The sequence below is a fragment of the Vulpes vulpes genome, chromosome 3, assembly GCF_048418805.1.
Source record: "Vulpes vulpes isolate BD-2025 chromosome 3, VulVul3, whole genome shotgun sequence".
Lineage (NCBI taxonomy): Eukaryota > Metazoa > Chordata > Mammalia > Carnivora > Canidae > Vulpes > Vulpes vulpes.
In genome coordinates, this window is record NC_132782.1 from 129,932,215 (window position 1) to 129,952,983 (window position 20,769).

General features: G+C 43.5%; 1 protein-coding gene across 1 annotated transcript in view; it reads left to right on the forward strand.

Annotated features, from left to right (window-relative positions):
• Positions 1 to 18,538: 18,538 nt before the first annotated feature.
• ABCA4 (ATP binding cassette subfamily A member 4) overlaps positions 18,539 to 20,769 on the forward strand; it is a 128,437-nt gene continuing 126,206 nt past the window's right edge. Inside the window, exon 1 of the mRNA XM_025996528.2 lies at positions 18,539 to 19,169. Within this exon, the coding sequence (XP_025852313.2) occupies positions 18,957 to 19,169 (213 nt within the window). The 5' untranslated portion in view covers positions 18,539 to 18,956. The remainder of the gene's footprint in view (positions 19,170 to 20,769) is intronic.

Consider the following 20,769-nt stretch of genomic DNA (forward strand, 5'->3'; position numbering starts at 1 on the left):
TGGTAGAACTGAGCTACACCCAGCGATCGGGCTTCCGATCTGCACTCTTGCCCATTCCACTAGGAGTGTGACCCTCGGAACCTTAGGGATGTGCTTTGGTTGGGGGCTGTCGCCCGACCACAACTAGTCAGTTCCATAGAGTGGTCCACATGTGCAGGGGACAGACCTGGGAAAGCTAACCCAGAGAGCGTTGCCCTGGAAGCCCAGGGGAGAGAGGCCCATGGGGTCAGGTGAGGAAGAAGTTCAGAGGAAATGAAGACTGACAGGTGGTTCTGATGGCCTCCTGTCTGCAGACCTCTGCCCAAAGCTGTGGGACAGGGACCCGGCAACAGGGAGAAGGACTGCATGCTGTGCTCAGGGCAGCTCAAGTTCCAAGCCAGGACAGGGCCAGGCACAGGCATGTTGGATGTTTTCCAGCAGGAGAGGGGAGCCTGAGCAGAGGGCTAGCATTTTCCAGGAACCAGATTTTTTTTAGGGGAGACACTGCGCAAAGGGACAAGGTTAGAAGGAGCTCAGGATTCTAGTTTGAGAGGAAAGAGAAGAAAGAAGCCCAGGAGTCGACAATCCATGGGGAGAATGGTGTTTTTTACTTAAAACAGAACCATTCATCCTGGATTGGACAGGATGAACGTTACAGCACGTTTATTGGTTGATCAGATAAGAAGGCATCTAAGGCATTTAATAGGATATGTTCTCACTGTGGGTTGAACGTAACTGAAAATAGCAGGTGGAGTGAGTTGGCGAGAGCCTTGGGACTGAGGGCATACCTGCATTTGGTTGGTGTGTAAATTGGTGTAGCTTTTCTGAGGTTCATTTATCAATATCTGCCTATTGAAATCATGACAGCTCTTTGACTCAACAATTTCACTCCTGTGAATTTTATCTTATGGAAATACTTGCTGAAATTTTCATAAAAGTAATTTCACAGAAATAGGTTTTTTAAAAAAAAAAAAACTAAATGTGTTTTTAAAAAAGAACCAAAACAAAAATTAGTGTGTTTTGTAGTTGTTTATATTATTTTATATTCACTCATATTATAACTTTACCATTTCATTCAAAGTGTACTTTTAATCTTTTAATACAGTTTTAGGGATAGGTATTTCTGTTGCGTAGGTAACAGTTTTTAACTAAAGCACAAAAGAGTATTCACTAATTCCTTAGACTGAGAATAACTTGTTTTTAAAAATTATATAGTTTCTCCATTGTTCTGAGAGTGACTCCATCTGTCAACTCGGGGTTTTTTTCTTCGTCCAGGGCTACCCAATTTTGGTTTTAATATTTAGGGGAAACTTTGTCTTTTCTTTTCTTTTCTTTTCTTCTTTTCTTTTCTTTTCTTTTCTTCTTTCTTTTTTTCTTTTCTTTATGACATTATATACTTTTTCTTTTCTTTATGACATTATATACGTGCTTGCAGATCAGGAATTCAAAACATCATTCCTCCCTCAAGATGAAAAATGTCTGAGAAACTCCTGATCAACTTCTTCTCAAATCTAATTAGTCCTGTACTTCTGCCTGTAGATAGAGTACTTCTCGCAAGGCCTTTTTAATGAAAAAATGGCAGAAACCAGAAATGTAAATTAAGACCAGTTTTGCAAGTGTTCTTCTAAAGAATCTGGAATATCACCATTTTGCCCACAGTGAAACCATCTGAGGGAGCATAAGTAATTTCATTTTATCCATTTTATCACAATGTGAACTCAGGCCAGTCTGACTTTTAAGGCTGTCATAGTTCCGCTCTCGCATAATATAGTGTACACTACAATAAATGTTGACCATAATGAATAGCTAAAATAAATTGAGAATTTATTAGGTCAGGAACTATTCTATAGTACTTTGCCTCTACCTCACAACAAGCTTTAGTGAGCTCTCAGTTGATTTATGAGGTTATACACCTCTGAACTCTGTCAAATGTGGCTATTAATTAAATGCTCTTCAAGTTGGGTTTGTAAAAAATTAATTGACATTCATTCCTTTTTTTCAGAAAACAGGGGATCCCTGGGTGGTGAGGATCCCTGGGTGGCTCAGTGGTTTAGTGCCTGCCTTTGTCCCAGGGAGTGGTCCTGGAGACCCGGGATCGAGTCCCACATCGAGTCCCACATCGGGCTCCCTGCATGGAGCCTGCTTCTCCCTCTGCCTGTGTCTCTGCCTCTCTCTCTCTCTCTCTCTCTCTCTTATGAATAAATAAATAAAATCTTAAAAAAAAAGAAAAGAAAACAGTTTTCTGGCCTTGGACCAAGATGTTCTGTAAAAAAAAAAAATCAGTAAACATCTAATCTTGCTCAACTTCAAATTCTTGAATTGCTTTCAGAGCACTGAGAACATTGCAGTCAAAACATGCAATGACATTCTATATGCCTCTTGAGTGACATCATTACATTTTTTGTTTTGAAACTTATAAATACAACATGCTGATTTAAAATCTTTTTAATTCCATTGATTATTTTGCTGCCATAAAATTCTCTCTCTCTCTTTTTTAAAGATTTTATTTATTTGATAGAAAGACAGCTACATAGAGAGTGAGAGAGAGCATGAGTGAGGAGGAGAGGGAGAAGCAGACTCACCACTGAGCAATTTTTTAATCTATTTTAATCTGCTCTCTTTTAATCCATTTTCAATACAGTACAGCTGTCAAATTGATAAGTACAATCAGTAAGAAGCAGTTTTACATTCTAGAGTATAACTAAGTGCATATTTATATAAATAATGTTTCTGACTACAGTGGTTTAAAAAAAAATCCCCAATATAAATTATGTACTTGTAAAAAGAGATGACAGGATTTTTTTTAACAATTGTTCCCTGTTGAACATAAGCTTCTATCCTCCAAATGACAGTTGACAGCTTCACTTTCAAATATTTTCTGTAATAGCTAGCAACTGTATTTATATATTTTTATACCAGAATTATAATACTTACCAATGTCGGTCATCTAGATTGAATAAAGAAGATGGACCTAAGCCTGTTTCTGAATCATGTGGTTTAGTTATTATCATTAGTTGGATTTTAAATATGTTAGTAGTTTGTCTTTTGGCACTTGGTCTTTGGCATATGTAAATTTTAAATTTCCAATCAAATTCATTGCTCACAACTTAAATATTTTACATAATGGTGAAAAAAGTTCAGAACTGATTAAAAAACCAAACTGCACATATGACAAAGCAAAAATATTGGGAGAGGAATGAACTCCTAATGTTTTCAAGCCATCAAATCTTATTCTGAGTAGTGTGACTTCTTTGAACCTCACAATTCAAAGACCAGATTAACTGTATTTTTTTTTATTGTCAAGGGACAAAAGCTGTCAACAACTGAAATATGGGCATAAAAACAATTACAATACAGTGTTAAGCTTTTTCACAATTATATAAAACATTTAGAACTTTTTATATCAATTGTATATAGTATATATAATTATCTATCTTCATATGTGAACAGCATGTGTTCACAGCAATGTGACAACACATTGTGTTGTCACACAATGTGTAACAGCACACAAATTGTTAACTAGTACAGAGATCAGATTAAGCTTGCTTCTGAATAGTTGAGAAAGTCATGTTATTTAGATATGATATATGGTTTACAGCAGGGCAGCAAGCTATGGCCCACAGACCATATCTGGTCTGCCACCTGTTTTTATAAATAAGACTTTATTAGAACACAGTCATGCCATTCAGTTACATAGTGTCTGTGGCTGCAATGTCAGAGTTGAGTAGTTAGGACAGAGACCTTATAGCCTGCAAAGCCTAAAATACTTCCTATCTGTCCCTTTACAGAAAACAGTTTGCTGACCCCTGAATGTGATGAATGAGTCAGACTGTGAGTTGAATATTTCAGTTGCTATTCCTGAAAGTGTCATTTTTACCTATAGGTATTGTCTCTTCTGGCTTTTGACTAATATGTCTATAAGATAACCAAGACAGCCTAAATGTCCACATTTGTCCTTTCATATCATATTTATCTGTAGTAAATATTTTTATGACCTTGTTATAGCCATACACATGTATATTAATTATATATAGATATATAACTTTTGCAACCTATTCCAAGGAGTTGCAGCTCCTCTGAAATCATGGTCTCTTAGGTTTTTTTCAAGTCCATGAGCCATATAGTTGGTTTTCATCATTTCAAATCACCCTTCCTTTGGCTGTGAGATTAAATGAATTTCATATTACAGTTCTAAATGGCATTAAGAACTAAAGGGAGATGAATAGCCCACCCTCTGCTCTGGAGTTTTTATTTTAGTCCTCACTGTGTGAAAAATATGTCATATAACTTAAATCTAAATAGAAAAATCACAGTAGCTAATGTGTACTGAGCCTCCATTATGTGCTCTATACATTCTCTCATTTTATCCATATATGCATAAGAAACGGGTTGGCGTGCTAGCCCTGTTTTACAAAAGAGGAAACTAAGGCTTAGTTAAGACACTTGCCCAAGATCACACAACCAATAATTGACATGTCAGGACTCACACATAGAATTGTCAGATTACAAAGTTGGGGCTCTTAATCTCACTATTAAATAATAGGTGTGAGTATTTTTGTTCTTTCATATACCTTCACATCTTTTAACCTGTTAATATAACCACGCCAGAGAATATAATGGAATTACCCAGTAAATTGACAACTTTGCTTCCTCTCACTGGCAAAAGTAAATGGGAAATCATTCCTTGCCGTCATTCCTTCCTTCTTGCCTGGTCTCCCTGTCCATTCCCAACTCTATAATCTGAGACAAGTAGGGAAGTCCTGACTTCGGGGTCCCTAGCATCTCCTCCTATTTGTGATCTTCAGCCTGTTGACACTCGCCAGCTTCTGAAGGCCAATGAACAAAAAGAGATGCTGCTTTTTCCATTGTGGGGCTCACTAGCTGGAAGGCAACTTCTTACAACTGGGCAGGGAGATCTGTGTGATGGAAGAGGCCCTAGGGCTGAACGTAAAGGCCGCTGACCACCAGCAGTCCTTGTGGCTAGTGGACCACGCAGGGGCATGAAAGCCAGTACCTGCATGGTTGGGGAGTTCGAGGTAAGCTGACTTCAGGACTTGAAGACTCTATTACAAGTGGGAGGGGCTTTTTTTAAAATTTTTTTTAAAATTTATTTATGATAGTCATACAGAGAGAGAGAGAGAGGCAGAGACACAGGCAGAGGGAGAAGCAGGCTCCATGCACCGGGAGCCCGACGTGGGATTCGATCCTGGGTCTCCAGGATCACGCCCTGGGCCAAAGGCAGGCGCCAAACCGCTGCGCCACCCAGGGATCCTGGGAGGGGCTTTAAAGAGATTCCTTATAGTGCACATTTGGATAATGAAAATTAAAAAAAAAGAAAAAGAAAATTTAGAGATACCGAGATGGATGTAGAGTGTTACCTGTAATGAATTTTCAATCTAGAGACCTCCAAGGCAGACAGAATAAGACCTTCTCTTCCTTAGCTCATCCACTTGAAAAATGGTACTATGGCTTCCTTAGACCCAGCCGGTAGACTGCCTCTTAGGTTTGTGAACACTGGAGTTTATTTCAGGAAGGTTTAGATGGGCCTGTAATATAAAATCTATTCACATAATTGTATTTGGGGATGGAGTGGGGTGGCAACCTAAATGTCTGCATCGTACTTAATGGACAAACACCGCCAAAGGTATCCCGATATAAACATAATGAGAATACCTGTCACTATTACTATTTACCATGGAACATTGTACTAGAAATATTGGCTAATACAATTAAGCAAGAGAAAGAGGTAAAAAATACAGCAAGGATGAGATAAAACGATCACTATTTGTAGATGAAAGATGACTGTAAATCTAAAACCTCAAAGAGAATCACCAACAAAGTACAAAGAATAAGTGAATCCAGTAAGACGATCAAGTATAGGGAAAGGACCTAAGTTAACTAGTAGCACCTAACTGTCTTGAAATAGTGTCACTGACCCACCTACTGATAATTGTCTCTGGTAAGGGGTAGCCACACAGTGGATTGTTTTGTTTAGATTTTCTGATTTGAAAACAAAAGGTTTATCCTCCCAACTCTGAAAATTCTCTTCAAATCCAGGTCCTCAACTCACCCAACAGAATCTTCCTGAACCAATACAGAGAATAAGGTAAGCTAATTAAACATTTTTCCTACGCAGCTGAATAAAAAACAAAACAAAACAACCTGAATGGAACTTTTGGCATGTTTATCATCTGACAGCCACCTCTGTTCCTAACCCTAGAATAGTGGTGGTCCCACCGGAGACTTGTCCACTTATGTGAATTGGGTCTTTTGAGCATTTTCGAAGAAACTTTCCAGGCAAAGTTGTGTAGCTATTTCAGTACTCATTGTGCATATGTCTCCTGTAATAATACTTAAAATCAGATGACGCTGACCCAGTTAGAGCTAAGGATTAAAGAAATCTGCTTAGAATTGAATTGAGTCCACTAGAGCAAGTGCCAAGAGAAATGCATTCCGCAGGATGCCCTTCAGAGAACCTCTCGCTAGCCAGGCTGCAAGGCTTTGATTTCTCTTCACTTGCTATACGACTGCCTGGATTTCATTTAAACATGGATGTAATATGTGTTTATCCATGTTCATAGCATATTTGTTTTAGTCTTTTGTTTTTTCCTGGACAACATACTTAGTCTTGTGCAGAACTCAGTTATTTGTAGCTCTACCTTACAATAAAAATTAAAGGCCACGAAAATTATGTTTTAAAATTTTATTTATTCATGAGAGACACACAGAGAGAGGCAGAGACACAGACAGAGGGAGAAGCAGGCTCCCTGTGGGGAACCTGATGTGGAACTCGATCCCAAGACCCTGGGATCACAACCTCAACCAAAGGCAGATGCTCAACCCCTGAGCCACCCAGGTGTCCCTTAATACAAATTGTACATACTCTAGAAACTTCCTTTGTGTGATTTTTATTTTTTTTATTTTAAATATTTTATTTATTTATTCATGAGAGACAGAGAGTGAGGCAGAGACATAGGCAGAGGGAGAAGCAGGCTCCCTGTGGGGAGCCTGATGTTGGGATTTGATCCTAGGACCCCAGGATCATGACTTGAGCTGAAGTCAGATCCATTGAGCCACCAGGCATCCCTGTGTGATTTTATATAATTTCCAAAAGATAAGAACTTTGAACAAGTTAAAGCATTGCCTTTTAAACTAGAACCAGTGTTTTATTATAAGCATTTAATTTGAAGTTCCAAAAAAACCAACAGCAGGGTCTGTTGCTCTTCCCATCAACCAGATGCAATAGAATCTGCCCAGAAATATGTCTGTACTTTCCCTAACTCTGCCAATTTTGCATTTATCTTTCTATCTACACATTTGTTTCTCTGTTGGATTTGATGGTATCTGTCCACTATTATGTTTTGTCTATAACATGTTCTTAATACATGTCCCCGCCAGATATATTTATATCAGTATCATCTATTGTAGATTAAAAATTCTCCAAAGGTAGAATTTTTAGCACCATTGTCTTGAGCCCTGGCTCTGCATTAAATGCACCCGGGGCGCTCTGTGCATTCAAACGTGGATGTTGCCCCGAAGGTTCTGATTCAATAGATGTGGGGTGGGCCCATTCCGCAATATTCTGAAGAGGCTTTACCAGTAATTCTGATGCACCGTTGAGAGGCCCTCTTTTTAATATATCTAATTCTACCCAAAGTAGCCAGCATACAGGCCTGGCACATAGGCAGCCCTCGAAAACTGGTTCTGTAATTGGCAAACCGGTTTGAGATGGAGCCTCACTTGAGGGGTCATTGGCAGTCCCTGCTCAAGTCCAGCGCTTCAAAGGAAATAGAATGCTGACAAAGCCACAGCTGCACTTGCTTCACCTGTGTCACCTGAGCCCACCAGATTATTGATTTAACCCGGAGAGGCACAACCTCTTTTGTAATTAAAAAATTTTTGGGGGGTGCCTGGCTGGGTCTGTCCATGGAGCATGTGATCTCAGGGTTGTGAGTTTGAGTCCTGCGTTGGGTGTAGAGATTACTTAAAAAAATCTTAAAAAAATTTTGGGGGGTGTAGCTCAGTCGGTTAAGCGACTGCCTTCAGCTCATGTCATGATCCCAGGATCCTGGGATTGAGCCTACCTTGTGCTCCCCACTCAGTGGGGAGTCTGCTTCTCCCTCTCCCTCTGCTGCTCCCCCTGCTTGTGTTCTCTCTCTCTCTGTCAAATAAATAAATAAAATCTTAAAAAAAAATTTTTTTTTAACTAAAAGATTCTGGCTGCCAACAATCTAAGATTACAGAAAGAATAGGCCTCTGTTGCCATAAAACAATCTTTATATTTATGAATTCTTTTCCTTGACTTAAAATGGATAAATAACCATCCATTCCAATAAGAAGTTCACATATAAGATTCCAGATTTGAGTTATATGATTCAGTAAATTAAACTTCCCAGGGATTGGGGCACCTGGATGGCACCATTGCTTAAGTGTCTGACTCTTGATTTTGGCTCAGGTTGTGATCTCAGGGTCATGAGATGAGAGGCCTGTCTGGCTCTGTGTTCAGTTGGCTTCAGAGTGTCTCTCCCTCTGCCCCTCCCCCCAACTCATATGCTCATTCTCTCTCTCTCTATTCTCTCTCCCTCCCTCTCTCTCTCTCTCTCTCTCCTTCTGTCTCTCCAATAAATGATCTTTTTAAAAAGTCCCCAAAGATTTACTGGTGATGTAATGGAAGTCGGTGTTATATTTTCTTGGTATAAATCAGTCCCACCCTTGGTGGCTCCTACAAGGGCAATTCGTTTGTAGCAATCCTAGAGCTATGAGAATTACCTGGATTTAGACGACAGGGCCCAAGGGCCAACCCTGGTCCCCCAGTGGAAGAATGGGCTGTCTTTCTGATCTCCGTGGTGCTTCACAAATGCTAGGTGCATCAGAATCACCTGGGAAGCTTGTTAAACCCACAGACTTCTAGACCTCTCTGTGAAATTTTCATCCAGTGGCTCAGCCACAAAGCCTGGGAATCTGCATGCTTCACAGCCACTCCACATTGATTCTGATCCAGGGGATGTGACACCTACAGGAAGATCATGCTGGGGGTTGTGCTTTGTTTTCGTGTTTTTTGTTTTTTTTTCACTTCCAGTATCTGAAGGAAACTTCTGGAAGGGCTTAACCTAGGCTAGCATGGGAGATTTCCCATGTTAGGCATGTATTAAACTGTTTTTCTAACCTGTTTTCTAACAAGTGTATCTATACACCAAAAAAACAGTGTATTTATACACCAAAAAAACCTCATGTACCCGTTGGAGACATTTATTCCTGGTTGAAATTCAGTCTCAGAGCCAATGTTTTCAAACCCAATGAATTAAACTGTCTTACCAGAGCTCTTGGGAGTGTTTTCACGAGCTCTACCCTTTAATCTGAATGAAAATAAAATATAGACTCCATAAAAACAACTTCAAATAGAACTCATAATCTAATCAAGACAGAATACTGCAAAATCTTTTTTTTTTTTTTTTCCAAAATCATTTGACCACATACCAGTTCTCTGTAGTGGCAGCAAGTTGGTAAACCATGTTGCAAAACTGCTCAATGAACGGTGGTTCAGGCTGTGAGGTCTTTGCGGGAGAAGAGGAGAGAGATGGACCTTTGCGTTGGCTTCTGTATCACTGAGATCTTCCCTCCTCTGGGCTGAGGTACTGTGTCAAGGCCTTGACGTTAAGTCCCTTCCCCCATCTGCTCTTTTCCTGCCATTTACTTCTCTCCCTCACTCTTCCATCTTGGTTTCCCTTACCTTTTCTTGGAGATGCCATGAAGTCTGGGACCCAGAGCCCTTTGAAGGGGGCCACTTGACCTTTGAAAAAGATGGCAGTGATACATTCACCCACAGAATCTCAGTCAGAGACCTCATCTTCACAGTCGAAAGGGACAGCAGTTTGTAAAACCAACCCATCTTTTCCTCCTTTTGGATGCTCACAGTGGTAGAATCTATCGTGACGCTTTCTGAAATGGGGAGGAAATAGGAAATTAGTATCCTGAAACTGAATTGGAACCTTGGACAAGCTGCCAATGCGCAGATGAGTCACCAAAAGGTCTGGGAGCTATTTGCCATCTCTCAACGCAGAAGGAGGTCAGAATGGAAATCAGCAAAAAACAAATGACTCAGTTTTCCTTTTCAGAAAAATGCTCACTTCCAGCGGCCTGAATTGCCTGTTTAAATAAAAGGCATAAAACTGCAACTGGCCAATGGCAGTCCAGGTGGGAGAGTTAAGGACAGCTTCCTGCATTGGTGTCAGTCGAAGAGGGGATGCTTTCCGCTCCCCGGTGCACTGGGGTAACTTTTTGCAGAAGCTTATGACATTGTGTACCAGGAAAAGGAGATGTAAGTCAAAGGAAGATTCAATCCTGTATTTATTTCCTGCTTTATCAGAGGCTCATGTGGTTGGAAAGAATGAGAAGGCCTGTGTTTCCGTCCCAACTTTTCTATTTACACGCTATATGACCTTGGCAGGTCATGCAACCTCTCTGAGAGTGTTTTCTCATCCGTGAAATGAGAATCGTGTCTGCATCACAGGGCAGCTATGAAGGGTAAGCGAGTTAGTGTACCTGAGTCAGTGCACATTTTTGAGCCCTGTAAAAATATAAAGTATCTTTGTGGCCATGAAAGTATTTGGAAGGATGGCAGTGGCCACTGGGCCACAGAAATGGAGCAAGGATGTGAGAGTAACTATGATGGCTTTGAGGGGAAATGGTAAATGTTTGAATGTACATCCCCATTATCACAGGTATTTTTCCCTATGCATGCAGATAGGCCTCCATAAAATCAATTATGTCCATCATTGATTTCAAAATGTTAGGTAGCAAGAGTGTCAACAGTAGACATTTCTGATTAAAGTAATAATGGCCACCACTTAATGCTCCCTTTACACCCAACACAGTGATAAGGTCTTTTTTTTTTTTTTTCAGATTATCTCATTAAATCACAACTCTGTGAGGTAGGGGTTCTCACCAGCAACTATCAGTGACAACCCCATGCATCGAGTAGTATTATTCCCTCTTTATGGATGATGAAACTCATCAAAATTAAACTTTCACAAACTTTCCCAGGGTCATACACTATCAGGCAGTGGAAAAGAGTTTCAAACCTAAGTGCGTGTGACTCAGAAGCATGTGTCTTTAACCACCAAAATCTTGAAGAGAATGGAAGCCACACTGTTTTCCACTGAATTAGAACAGAAGTCCTGTCTCTGTGACAAGCTAGCCTTAAGTTCCTGTCTTTGCCATTAGTGCATGATGATGAGAGTACACAAACACACACACACACACACCCTCACACTTGGCCCCCACCCACCATCATTCGCCTAAGTAGATATAACTGACTGATAGTCAGCTTGGCTCTTCCTCTTACTCCTGCCCTAGTACTGACTAGCTATGTGTCTGTGAGTAAAGAATTTAAACTCTGAGCCTTGATTTTTTCCACAAGCAGAATTCCTAATGTTTATCCAGCCCACCTCACCGGGTGTTGTGAGGCTCAAGTGAGATATAACATGAAACTGTTTATAGGTACTAAAGAAAAGGAGGGGGGGCTTTATTAAGAAACTCTTCAACCAGAAAGAACTTGGGAAGAGGTTTGGTAAGTAATACAGAAAAAGAAAAATACCCATTAACCCCCTGCCTGTAAGAGTCACTCCTCTCACAGTGTATTTGCTCATCTAAAGAAGCGTCTTTCAAAGCACGGTGTACCTACTGGTGGGACACCAGATTATTTTCAGAGGTATGTGAAAATGCATTTTAATAGTTCTATGCTCTAATATACTCTAGAAAAATATACAAAACCTGTGGTTTCCCTGATTGTTACTGAGGGTTCAGCGAAGCATGGAAAGTGAGTCAATTTAAAATCAACTAAGTCTCATCAAGTACAGGTGTCACGGGGATTTGGCAAACCTGGTAAAAGTAGAAAGCAAGTGCCCTTAGGAAGCACTGACAAATGTTTGCTGCATTTGGAAAGAGACCTCTCTTGGGGGAGTTTGTCCGGTTCTCTCCACTTGATCTCTACCGACCCCTCTTCGTGCAGTCGTTGCACCAGTGATGAGGCCTGTGAACATACTCCCCAGAGTCACCAGGCGCCCACCTCCCCTGCTCCGGTTGAATGCACTCCACACGGAAGGGAATGTGGGCCCAAGGGCTGCTGTATTCCTTCTCCAAGAAACACACATTTTGCCCTGAATTACTGAGAGGATCCAAACCCAGATGCACCTTCTACACAGAGCATGAGTCTAGTTAAAAAACGTACCTTTGATATCTTAAAAGTCCCATCCAACATCTTTCCTAGTGAAAGCCTAAGTGCTCTGGAAAAAGGTTTACAACAGCCCTGATGGGATTAATTCCTCAGTTTACGCCCTGAGTGTTGGCCATTCTCTCCCTCAACTGCTGGAGGTTGAAAGCCGGTGACAACTATTTTACTGCAAGGTTTGCTTTGTCATTGATGACAGGACTTTCACTTAAGGTGGCTTCTCCAGGCCTTGTTGAGAAACCAATTTTGACCTGATATGGCCTCTTAAAAAAAACAAACAAACAGGGTTTTCTGTATTAAAGGACTTCAGTGGACCGTGTCCCATCTTTCTCCAAATATAATCTATTTAAACAGTGACTGAGAGAAAAATAAAGAAACATCATTTATTAAGAAGAAACCTTCATGCATTTTTCTCCAGGAGCTCCTGGCTTAATGCAGACATTTTTCTCTCATCATTTTAATAGCAACATCCGGATTTTTAGAACAGAAAGAGTTTTAGGGATTCAGCAGCAGCCCAAGGCCAAGGGGCAGATCTGAGATCTGAGCCCAGTTCTCTCTAGTCGCAAAGACCAGGACTTTGCACCGTATCACAGTACTCACCCTCAGCCCTTTATTAAGTGATATCAAGGAATAGTGCTTTTTAAATGATTTCATTAAGGAGTAACGAGAATCAGAATTTAATTAAGCTACGGGGGCAGAAGCCACGGTGACACCGTTCATGGGGGTTTCAGGGATGGTCACCGAGGGGGGACGCTTGGACCCCAGCCCTGCCCTGGCTCCCTGGGCTCACTGAAGCGCTGGAGCAGCATTTCCCCCTGGGGCCGGGCCAGAGAGGAGTCCAGGGCAGGAACAAAGGCTTACACACCTCTTCCCCGTTCCTCCCTACCTGCCCACAGGTGTAGAGAGAGCAAGAAGCAAAGGGCTGGGGGGGTGGGGGGGTGGGTATGAATCATTAAGGAGGGGAGCCATGCAGCCCTGTCTGAAGCAAGGTTCCCTCACCCAAGAGAGGTTTTTTTTTTTTTTTTTTTCCCTTTGACAAATTTAGCCAAAGGAATCCGACAACAAACCACAAGATTTCTTTGTTGGGCTGAGAAGGCAAGATCCATGGGAAGTATTTTCCCACGCTGCTGCTTCTCCCTCCCAGAATACGGCCTCAGGAATTTCCACTTTCCTTCTGCTTCCACCATGCTCGGGGTCAAGCGGTGACTGCAAGATTACATGGCTTTGGGTCATGATGTGGTCTTGCCACTTAGCGCGTGAATGGACGTGAGCCCCCCAGATCACTGGCCTGGGTGCCGCGAGGTTGCCACCTCCTGAGCAGATGCCCCAGGCGGGCGCCAGCTCCTCCTTAGCAGCGCAGGGAGGCGCACACCTTCTGCACAGGTCCCAGCCTATGGCCATCACTTATCTTATTGAATGGATCGCCACAAAGGACTTGCTCTGAATTAGCCCGGGTCCCTGATTTCAAAATTTATTTTTGGCCCCCAAATGGCTCTCTTCCTCTGTTCTTTTTTTTTTTTTTCCCCCTCTGTTCTTTAAGTTTTTCATTTGGTTGTGTTGCTTGCCTCCAGCCAGAGCCCTTCGGAAAGCCTGGCGCTTGAAGCTGAGCTCACGCTGGCCCGAGACTGGCAGGCCTGGCCCCGGAGTGAGGCTCCTCAGGTGTGACCAGACGCTGTGCACCGCCCGCAGCCCGAAGCCCCGCTGTAGCTCATGTGATAACGGCCCAGACTAATGGTCTGCCACGAAACACTCCCCGGCAGCCGCCCCCAGACCCTGTTATCTGGTTAGTATTTTGCACTTAATACCCAGAAAATGTCAAATCTCTGGGCTCTGGTGGGTTTTCTGAATACCAAGTCAGCAAAACTCTAAGCAGCTTTGGAAGCAAGCATATAAAATGTGCTCGGAGTAGCAATTTGCCTCCTCACTTTTGGTAACAGTTTGGCTTCGTTTTCTGCTAGAGCAAGGTTCCTCGCACCGGAGTATGTGCACTGCTCCCCTCTCCTACCTCCCAAAGTCCACAAAGACCTTCCAAAGGCACCAGGCAAGACAGTTTACACAAACACGTTTCTAGATCTTTTTTTAAAATTTATTTATTCATGAGAGACACACACGGAGAGAGAGAGTGAGAGAGGCAGAGACACAGGCAGAGGGAGAAGCAAGCTCCATGCAGGGAGCTGGACGTGGGACTCGATCTCGGGTCTCCAGTATCCCACCCTGGGCTGAAGGCGGCGCTAAACCGCTGAGCCACCCGGGCTGCCCTGTTTTTAGATTTTTCATTTCCATACGAACACTTTCCCCAAAAGTCACCTGCCTTTGGAGGTGGGGGTGCCAGTAGACGCTTCATGCAGTCTAAAGGAGGGAATGAGTGGAACGGACTCCAGCGATCTGAGCTGGGCTGGGTGTCCTCGAAAGGCAGACATACGGGGAAGCCTCAGGGGGTCTTGTGGGGTGCAGCAGAGGTAGAGGTGGAGGATGAGATCCAGGAACGAGGACCCTGTCTTCCTTTGAAAACCACAGACCTTTGAACGGACCCGTTCTGCCAGAGCAGAATTAACTGTAACTGGGGAAAGAATCTCCAGAAAACATTTCTGTTGGTGCTGATTATTGGTTTAAACTGTTAAGCCGAACCGAATAACAAGATTCTACCTGTAATTTGCCAACTAATTAGATAAATATAATAGCAGGTGTGGGGGGGATGTTTCTGGGGGGAGGGGGATCCCCCACAACTAATTTGGCTCGTCAGATCTCTACACATTGTCTACATGACTACACATGACTCTCCCATTATACACCCAGCCTGTACCTTTGCGTGTTTGTTACGATTTATAATTCACAAAGTATTTTCGCATTATCTCACCTAATCCTTCTTCTCCCTGGGCTGCACTGGAGACTGGAGCGCCTGGGGTGGGTTCCCTCCTCCCAGCGTCAGGGTCCGAGTCAGTCTGCACCTGCACCTCCCTGGCCTCCTTCCCTGCCGTGTCCATGGAATGCAGAGTGCCCCTTCCCCTGCCCAAGGCTAATTCCACCCCCGCCCATTCCCGGGGACCCCATCAATCATCCCCCACTAACTTTAGCATCTTTCTTTCAACTGGCTCCTTCCCACACTAATGTGGTCAAATCTCTCCTGTCTTCGGGGAAACGAAACCTGGCTGCCCTGATGTTCCCTCCGGCTGCTGTTTCCAGCATCTGCCCACAGCGTCCAGCTACGTGACGGCCGCTGCGCTCTCCCACCTCACTCTTCAGCTCTCTGCCTCCGGCTCCTGCCTCCTTAAAGCCATTCTCACAGAGGCCAGTCATCAGAGGGTCTTTATGCTCCCCACTGTCCTCCGGCCACAGGGTCCTGCGGAACAGTTCCTCCTTCCCCGTGGTTTCCAGGACACACCTCTTTCCAGACTTCTCCCCATCATCTCCAACTCATCTAGCTCAGGCTCCTTCACTGAGTTCTGGTCCGTCACCTGCCCTTTTAAGAAACTATGTTTATGGGGATCCCTGGGTGGCTCGGTGGTTTAGCACCGGCCTTCGACATAGGGCATGAGCCTGGAGACCGGGGATTGAGTCCTGCCTTGGGTTCCCTGCATGGAGCCTGCTTCTCCCTCTGCCTGTGTCTCTGCCTCTCTGTCTCTCATGAATAAATAAATAATACTAAAAAAAAAGAAACTATGTTTATTAAAATATGACATACATACAGAGAAGTGTATGAATCCTGAATTTACAGACTGATTTTTGCCAGCTGAACACACCCAAGTAATTGGCACTCAGATCAAAAGAAAAACTGTTTCCATTTCCAGCACCTTATACTCACTTTATATAAATGTGGACTATGAATGCTATGTGTCAGTCTTTTTTTTTTTTTTTTTTGGTGTTCAGCATTGTGGGTGGGAGAATTACCCATATTTTGCAGGTACAGTTTGTCCAAAGTTCTGTAGGAGCTTTGACGGAAATAATACCCTACAATTCATGTATCTATTCTGTGATGGGCATTTGGTGGGTTTCCACGTTTTGCTGTTAGAAGGTGCGCTGTGATAAAACACTCATGTGCCTGCTTTGTAAATGGTGAGCTCCCTCAATTTCCATTCTAGACCTTTCTATAATGGTCCCTCGGAGTAGATCTGGAATATTTTGGAGGCAAAGATTGCTTAGACATGAGAGCAGCATCTCTTCTCACTAAGCAAGAAAGAAGCCTGTGGAAATATTTCAGGTGAATATATTTTCAAATAGTGCTATTGTTATACACTCGAATTTAATATCTGCACACCAGCTGAACAATAATAACAACCTGAAGTCCAAAATCCTTACAGGAAAGATTAAACTAGTGCCAGCTATGTGTTCAAGAATCTCATCAGAAAGATTAAATTCGTAAAATATAATTTATTTCTCAGTGTATGAACCAAAGATTCCATAATACCAGAATTCCATAAGTTCTATTAGTTTGGTCTTAATTTCTACTCCACGATAATTAGTGATGGGACCTGGATCTCCTTTATGACACTGTATAAGTGTTCTAGCAAGGCAAAGCAGAAAATGGGCATGCCATTCTTTTTTTTTTTTTTTTAAGATTTTATTTATTTATTCACAAGATACACAGAGAGAGGCAGAGACACAGGCAGAGGGAGAAGCAGGCTCCATGCAGGGAGCCCGATGCAGGACTCAATCCCTGGACCCTGGGATCACGACCTGAGCCGAAGGCAGATGCTCAACCACTGAGCCACCCAAGCACCCCTGGGCATGCCATTCTTGCTGTCGTCAGCGGCCACGTCAAAGTGACATGCAATAGCTCCTACAGCCAAGCTCCAAGCCCCGAGACTCACTAATGAGACTATGTCAAATGAGTCAAGATTGATTAATATATGAAATCAAACTGTAGACATTTTAGGTAAAAGCAAAGTTCTGGGATTACGTGCACCTCAAGTGTGTAAAGAAATTTTTTATGTATTTTGCTATGCTTAATAATTCAGAAACTTTTTATTTTGATATAATTATTCTCAGAAAAAAATGTAAATTTAAATCTAGCAATTAGTACTTCATAGTAATAGATATTAAATTTACACTCTCCTGAAGAGGTAGAGAAACATGTACCACCTCAATTCTCATGATTTTGAATTTTTTTTCCTCCAAAGATATTTTTAAATATGGGACTTTTAGAGATTATTTTTCTAGAGAAATTCCTCTACTCCGTGCCAAATGATTTTGAAATATTCGTCATTTCTCTTTGATGATAAACTATGTAGAGTTGCTTCTGCTTTTAAAAACAAAAGAAAAATGTGTTTACAGTTTCACTTTGAGGCTCTTTAGAAAGAATTCTTGTAACAGTGAATGGTAAATAAATTTTGAACAAAAAGTTGGTTCAAAACTGGAAACAAGTATCAATATCCCACTTGACTCATTGGCCACCAAGGTATTTGGTACAAGGTATTTGGCGAATCAGTGGGTAAAATTGTCGATGTCTGGATCAATTATGGAAGTGGGTTAGTCCCAGCTAATAGTGTAGAATGATGATGTGTTTTAAACCTGCCACATATTTTCCTACTTGTTATGCCTTGACAAGGCTTCACGTTTTAAAGCATTGTCAACATTTTCCTAATAGATACAGGAACTAACAATATTGACTATTTTGGAGCTCTTTCACTTTTTTTTTTTTTAAGATTTTATTTATTCATGATAGAAAGAGAGAGACAGGGTCAGAGACACAGGCGGAGGAAGAAGCAGGCTCCACGCCAGGAGCCTGACGCAGGACTCGATCCTGGGCTCCAGGATCACGCCCTGGGCCAAAGGCAGGCGCCAAACTGCTGAGCCATCCAGGGATCCCCACCCTTTTACTTCTTTAAAAGATATGACAGTGTAGTTCTTCTCTTTTAAACTTTGCTGCAACTCTTTTGAGTTCTCTACTTGTACTAATATCACAAGTATGTACCCACCCAGGAACCGTATGCAGATACATTCCAATAGTCTGCAAATAATTTTGGCCCAAAGTCAGTTGGTCCAGGTCACCGATCCTCTCCTTGATTAAGATATCTCACAATAGGCAGGAATCTTTTGGTTGCAATTGCTAGGAGTCGAATGAGCTAATGTAGGCAAAGGGGGATTTTACTGGAAGGATGGAGGTATCTTTTTTTTTTTTTTAATTAATTTTTTTCTTTTTTTTTAGGATCGAGGTATCTTACATCTAAACTGCTTGAAAGAAAAGCAGGGGAGCAGCTGTGTCCCAAGGACAGCTGGAAACAGGGACAGGGCCGCAGCTGGGACTCCTGCCCTCTGCCTTGGCCTCTCTGTGCATTGCCTTCATTCCCTTTCACTGCAGATCAGGTTTCTCTGGCGGTGGGGTGCGCAGCAGGGCCCTCCCAGGCCGGATGGAGGCAGCCTCACACCTGCATCCTTTAGGAGCAGAAGGCCCCTTTGTGAAAAGAAAAACGCACCCCTTGCCCTTGGATGCAGTCCTTCCAGCAGGGCCCCAGGTGTGGTCAGCAGAAGCAAGTGAGATCTCAGCCCAAGCTCTGCTCCTCGCCTGGGCGCCTTTGCCCGCAGCGCCCACTGACGCTGGTGTCCCTGCAGGACTGTAGCTTTTTGTGGCTTCTGTGCCTCCGTGAGGTGGCCCCTGCTCCCCTCGGGTGCCCCATGAAATGCCCCCGCCTCCCTGTGCTCAGGGCCCAGCCACTGGAGCCGCTGGGTTTCTCTTTCTCTTCCTAAGAAGGGGCCAAGGAGTGGCAGGCTGCTCTCCTCCACCGAGGGCTTACGTGAATTAAAAGGGATTATGCTTTGGAGAGGGAGGCGAGCCTTTAATCGGCCAGACAAGGACGCGGCGGCCGCAGCCAGAGGTGCCCGGAGCGGCACTGATGTCCTTTCCTGTCGCTGCACCGACGGAGGGCTCGCCGTGATAACTGTTCCTGTGGTCACCAGCATGGGCTTCGCGAGACAGATCCAGCTTTTGCTCTGGAAGAACTGGACCCTGAGGAAAAGGCAAAAGGTAACAAGTGCAGTCTGCAGTCTCAAAGTGCCACGTGGAACAAATACACACGGGGGCCGGGGCCGGGGATGGGGTGGGGAAGGTGAGCTGGCCATGGCCATTGCTATTTAGCACTGAAGCAACTGGTGGCTGCTCCGTGAACCTCTCCGGCAAGTGTCCTTCCCAGGGGGATGGGTGTCTCTGTCCAGAGGTGGACACTTTCCTCTGCAGCCCAGCACGGCACAGTATAGTCTTCTTTTGCCCTCCCTGCATATGAATCCATTGCCTGTCCCTCCCTTCTTACCCCCTTCTCCTCCCCCAGCCCCTGGTTTTGAAACCTTCCAGTCCAGCCCACAAGCCCTTGAGCATCCATCCATCTGTACTGTGCTGTGGGTAGATCCTAAGTTCCGAAGAACAGGTTCAAATGAAAACAACACGCTCCAACCGGACCAATGATACCAGCTTCCCAGACCATAGATTCTAGGAGGCACACTGGCTTTCCACATTTTCACATCTCTGACCTTGGGATGCAGCTCACAATCAAGTGACAGTGTAACTGGACACATCTGTTTCTTTCTTAGTGTGCAAAAATCAACAGTGTACCTTGTGATCGACTGCTTCTTAGATTCAGTGAGACACAATAACTTATCGACTAGCACAGATGTTTATTGAGCCCTTCCAGTGAGCAGATCTAAGGGCTGGGCTGGGCCAGGGATGTAAAAACAGAAGACCCAGATTCTACCCTGGACACACTTCTAGTCTGGCTGGGGGAAACCTGAAGGGTGTTTTGAGACCAAGAGCAATAAAAGTAGCACCAAATATTCCCCTGAGAAGTTCCGGCAAGAGCCACCCACAGGCCATCAGAGGATCCCAAGAGTGTACATGCAAATGCCAATTGGCTTCTAACTGTTTTCTGGAAAGGGGTGAAGAGTGAATATATAACTACAAGGAACATGTGCTTTGCTACAGCCTTGCAGTCTTGCAAATGCCAAATGACTAAAGATGCTGAAAGAGGAAGGAGGGGGGAAGGAACAAGGGGTGGGTCGAGCTGAGATTAGACAGGAGGCAGGCAAGGTGGGGAGATTTGGGAAAGAGGACAGGGAGGAAGATTGGCTGTGACAATGAAGAGAATGCATTTGTTCCAAGCCTGATTTGAGATGGGTTTATGCAGGCGGGACAGGGTGTTCCTGGATGATGGAATGACTGTTAGGGGAGAAGAGGGCCAACCAGCGGAACATCTGAAGACCTGTGACTGAGTGTCTCTGTCAGGGTTCAGTCAGAGAGAATCTGGAATATAAAACTGTGTTAGCTAAGTGTGAGGCTGGTAACTTAGTGGATAAAAGAGAACAAGGTATCATGGAGGCAGCAATTGTGGATGCAGCTTGCACCCCGAGGGCTGAGGGAACCAAAGGAAGAACCGGGAACTCTTAGCACTTGGAAACACAGAGGAGATGTTGGTGGAGCTGTAACCTGGGCTTGTGAGGAAGAGGCACAGTGAGACTGCTGCTGGGGTCTCCTGCCCAGATCCGTACAGAAGGACCCTGGCTAGGTTTGGAGTATTTAAAGCAGAGAGATAATAGCTTAATAATTAGCCCAGAAAAGAGCAAGTAGCAGAAGGCAT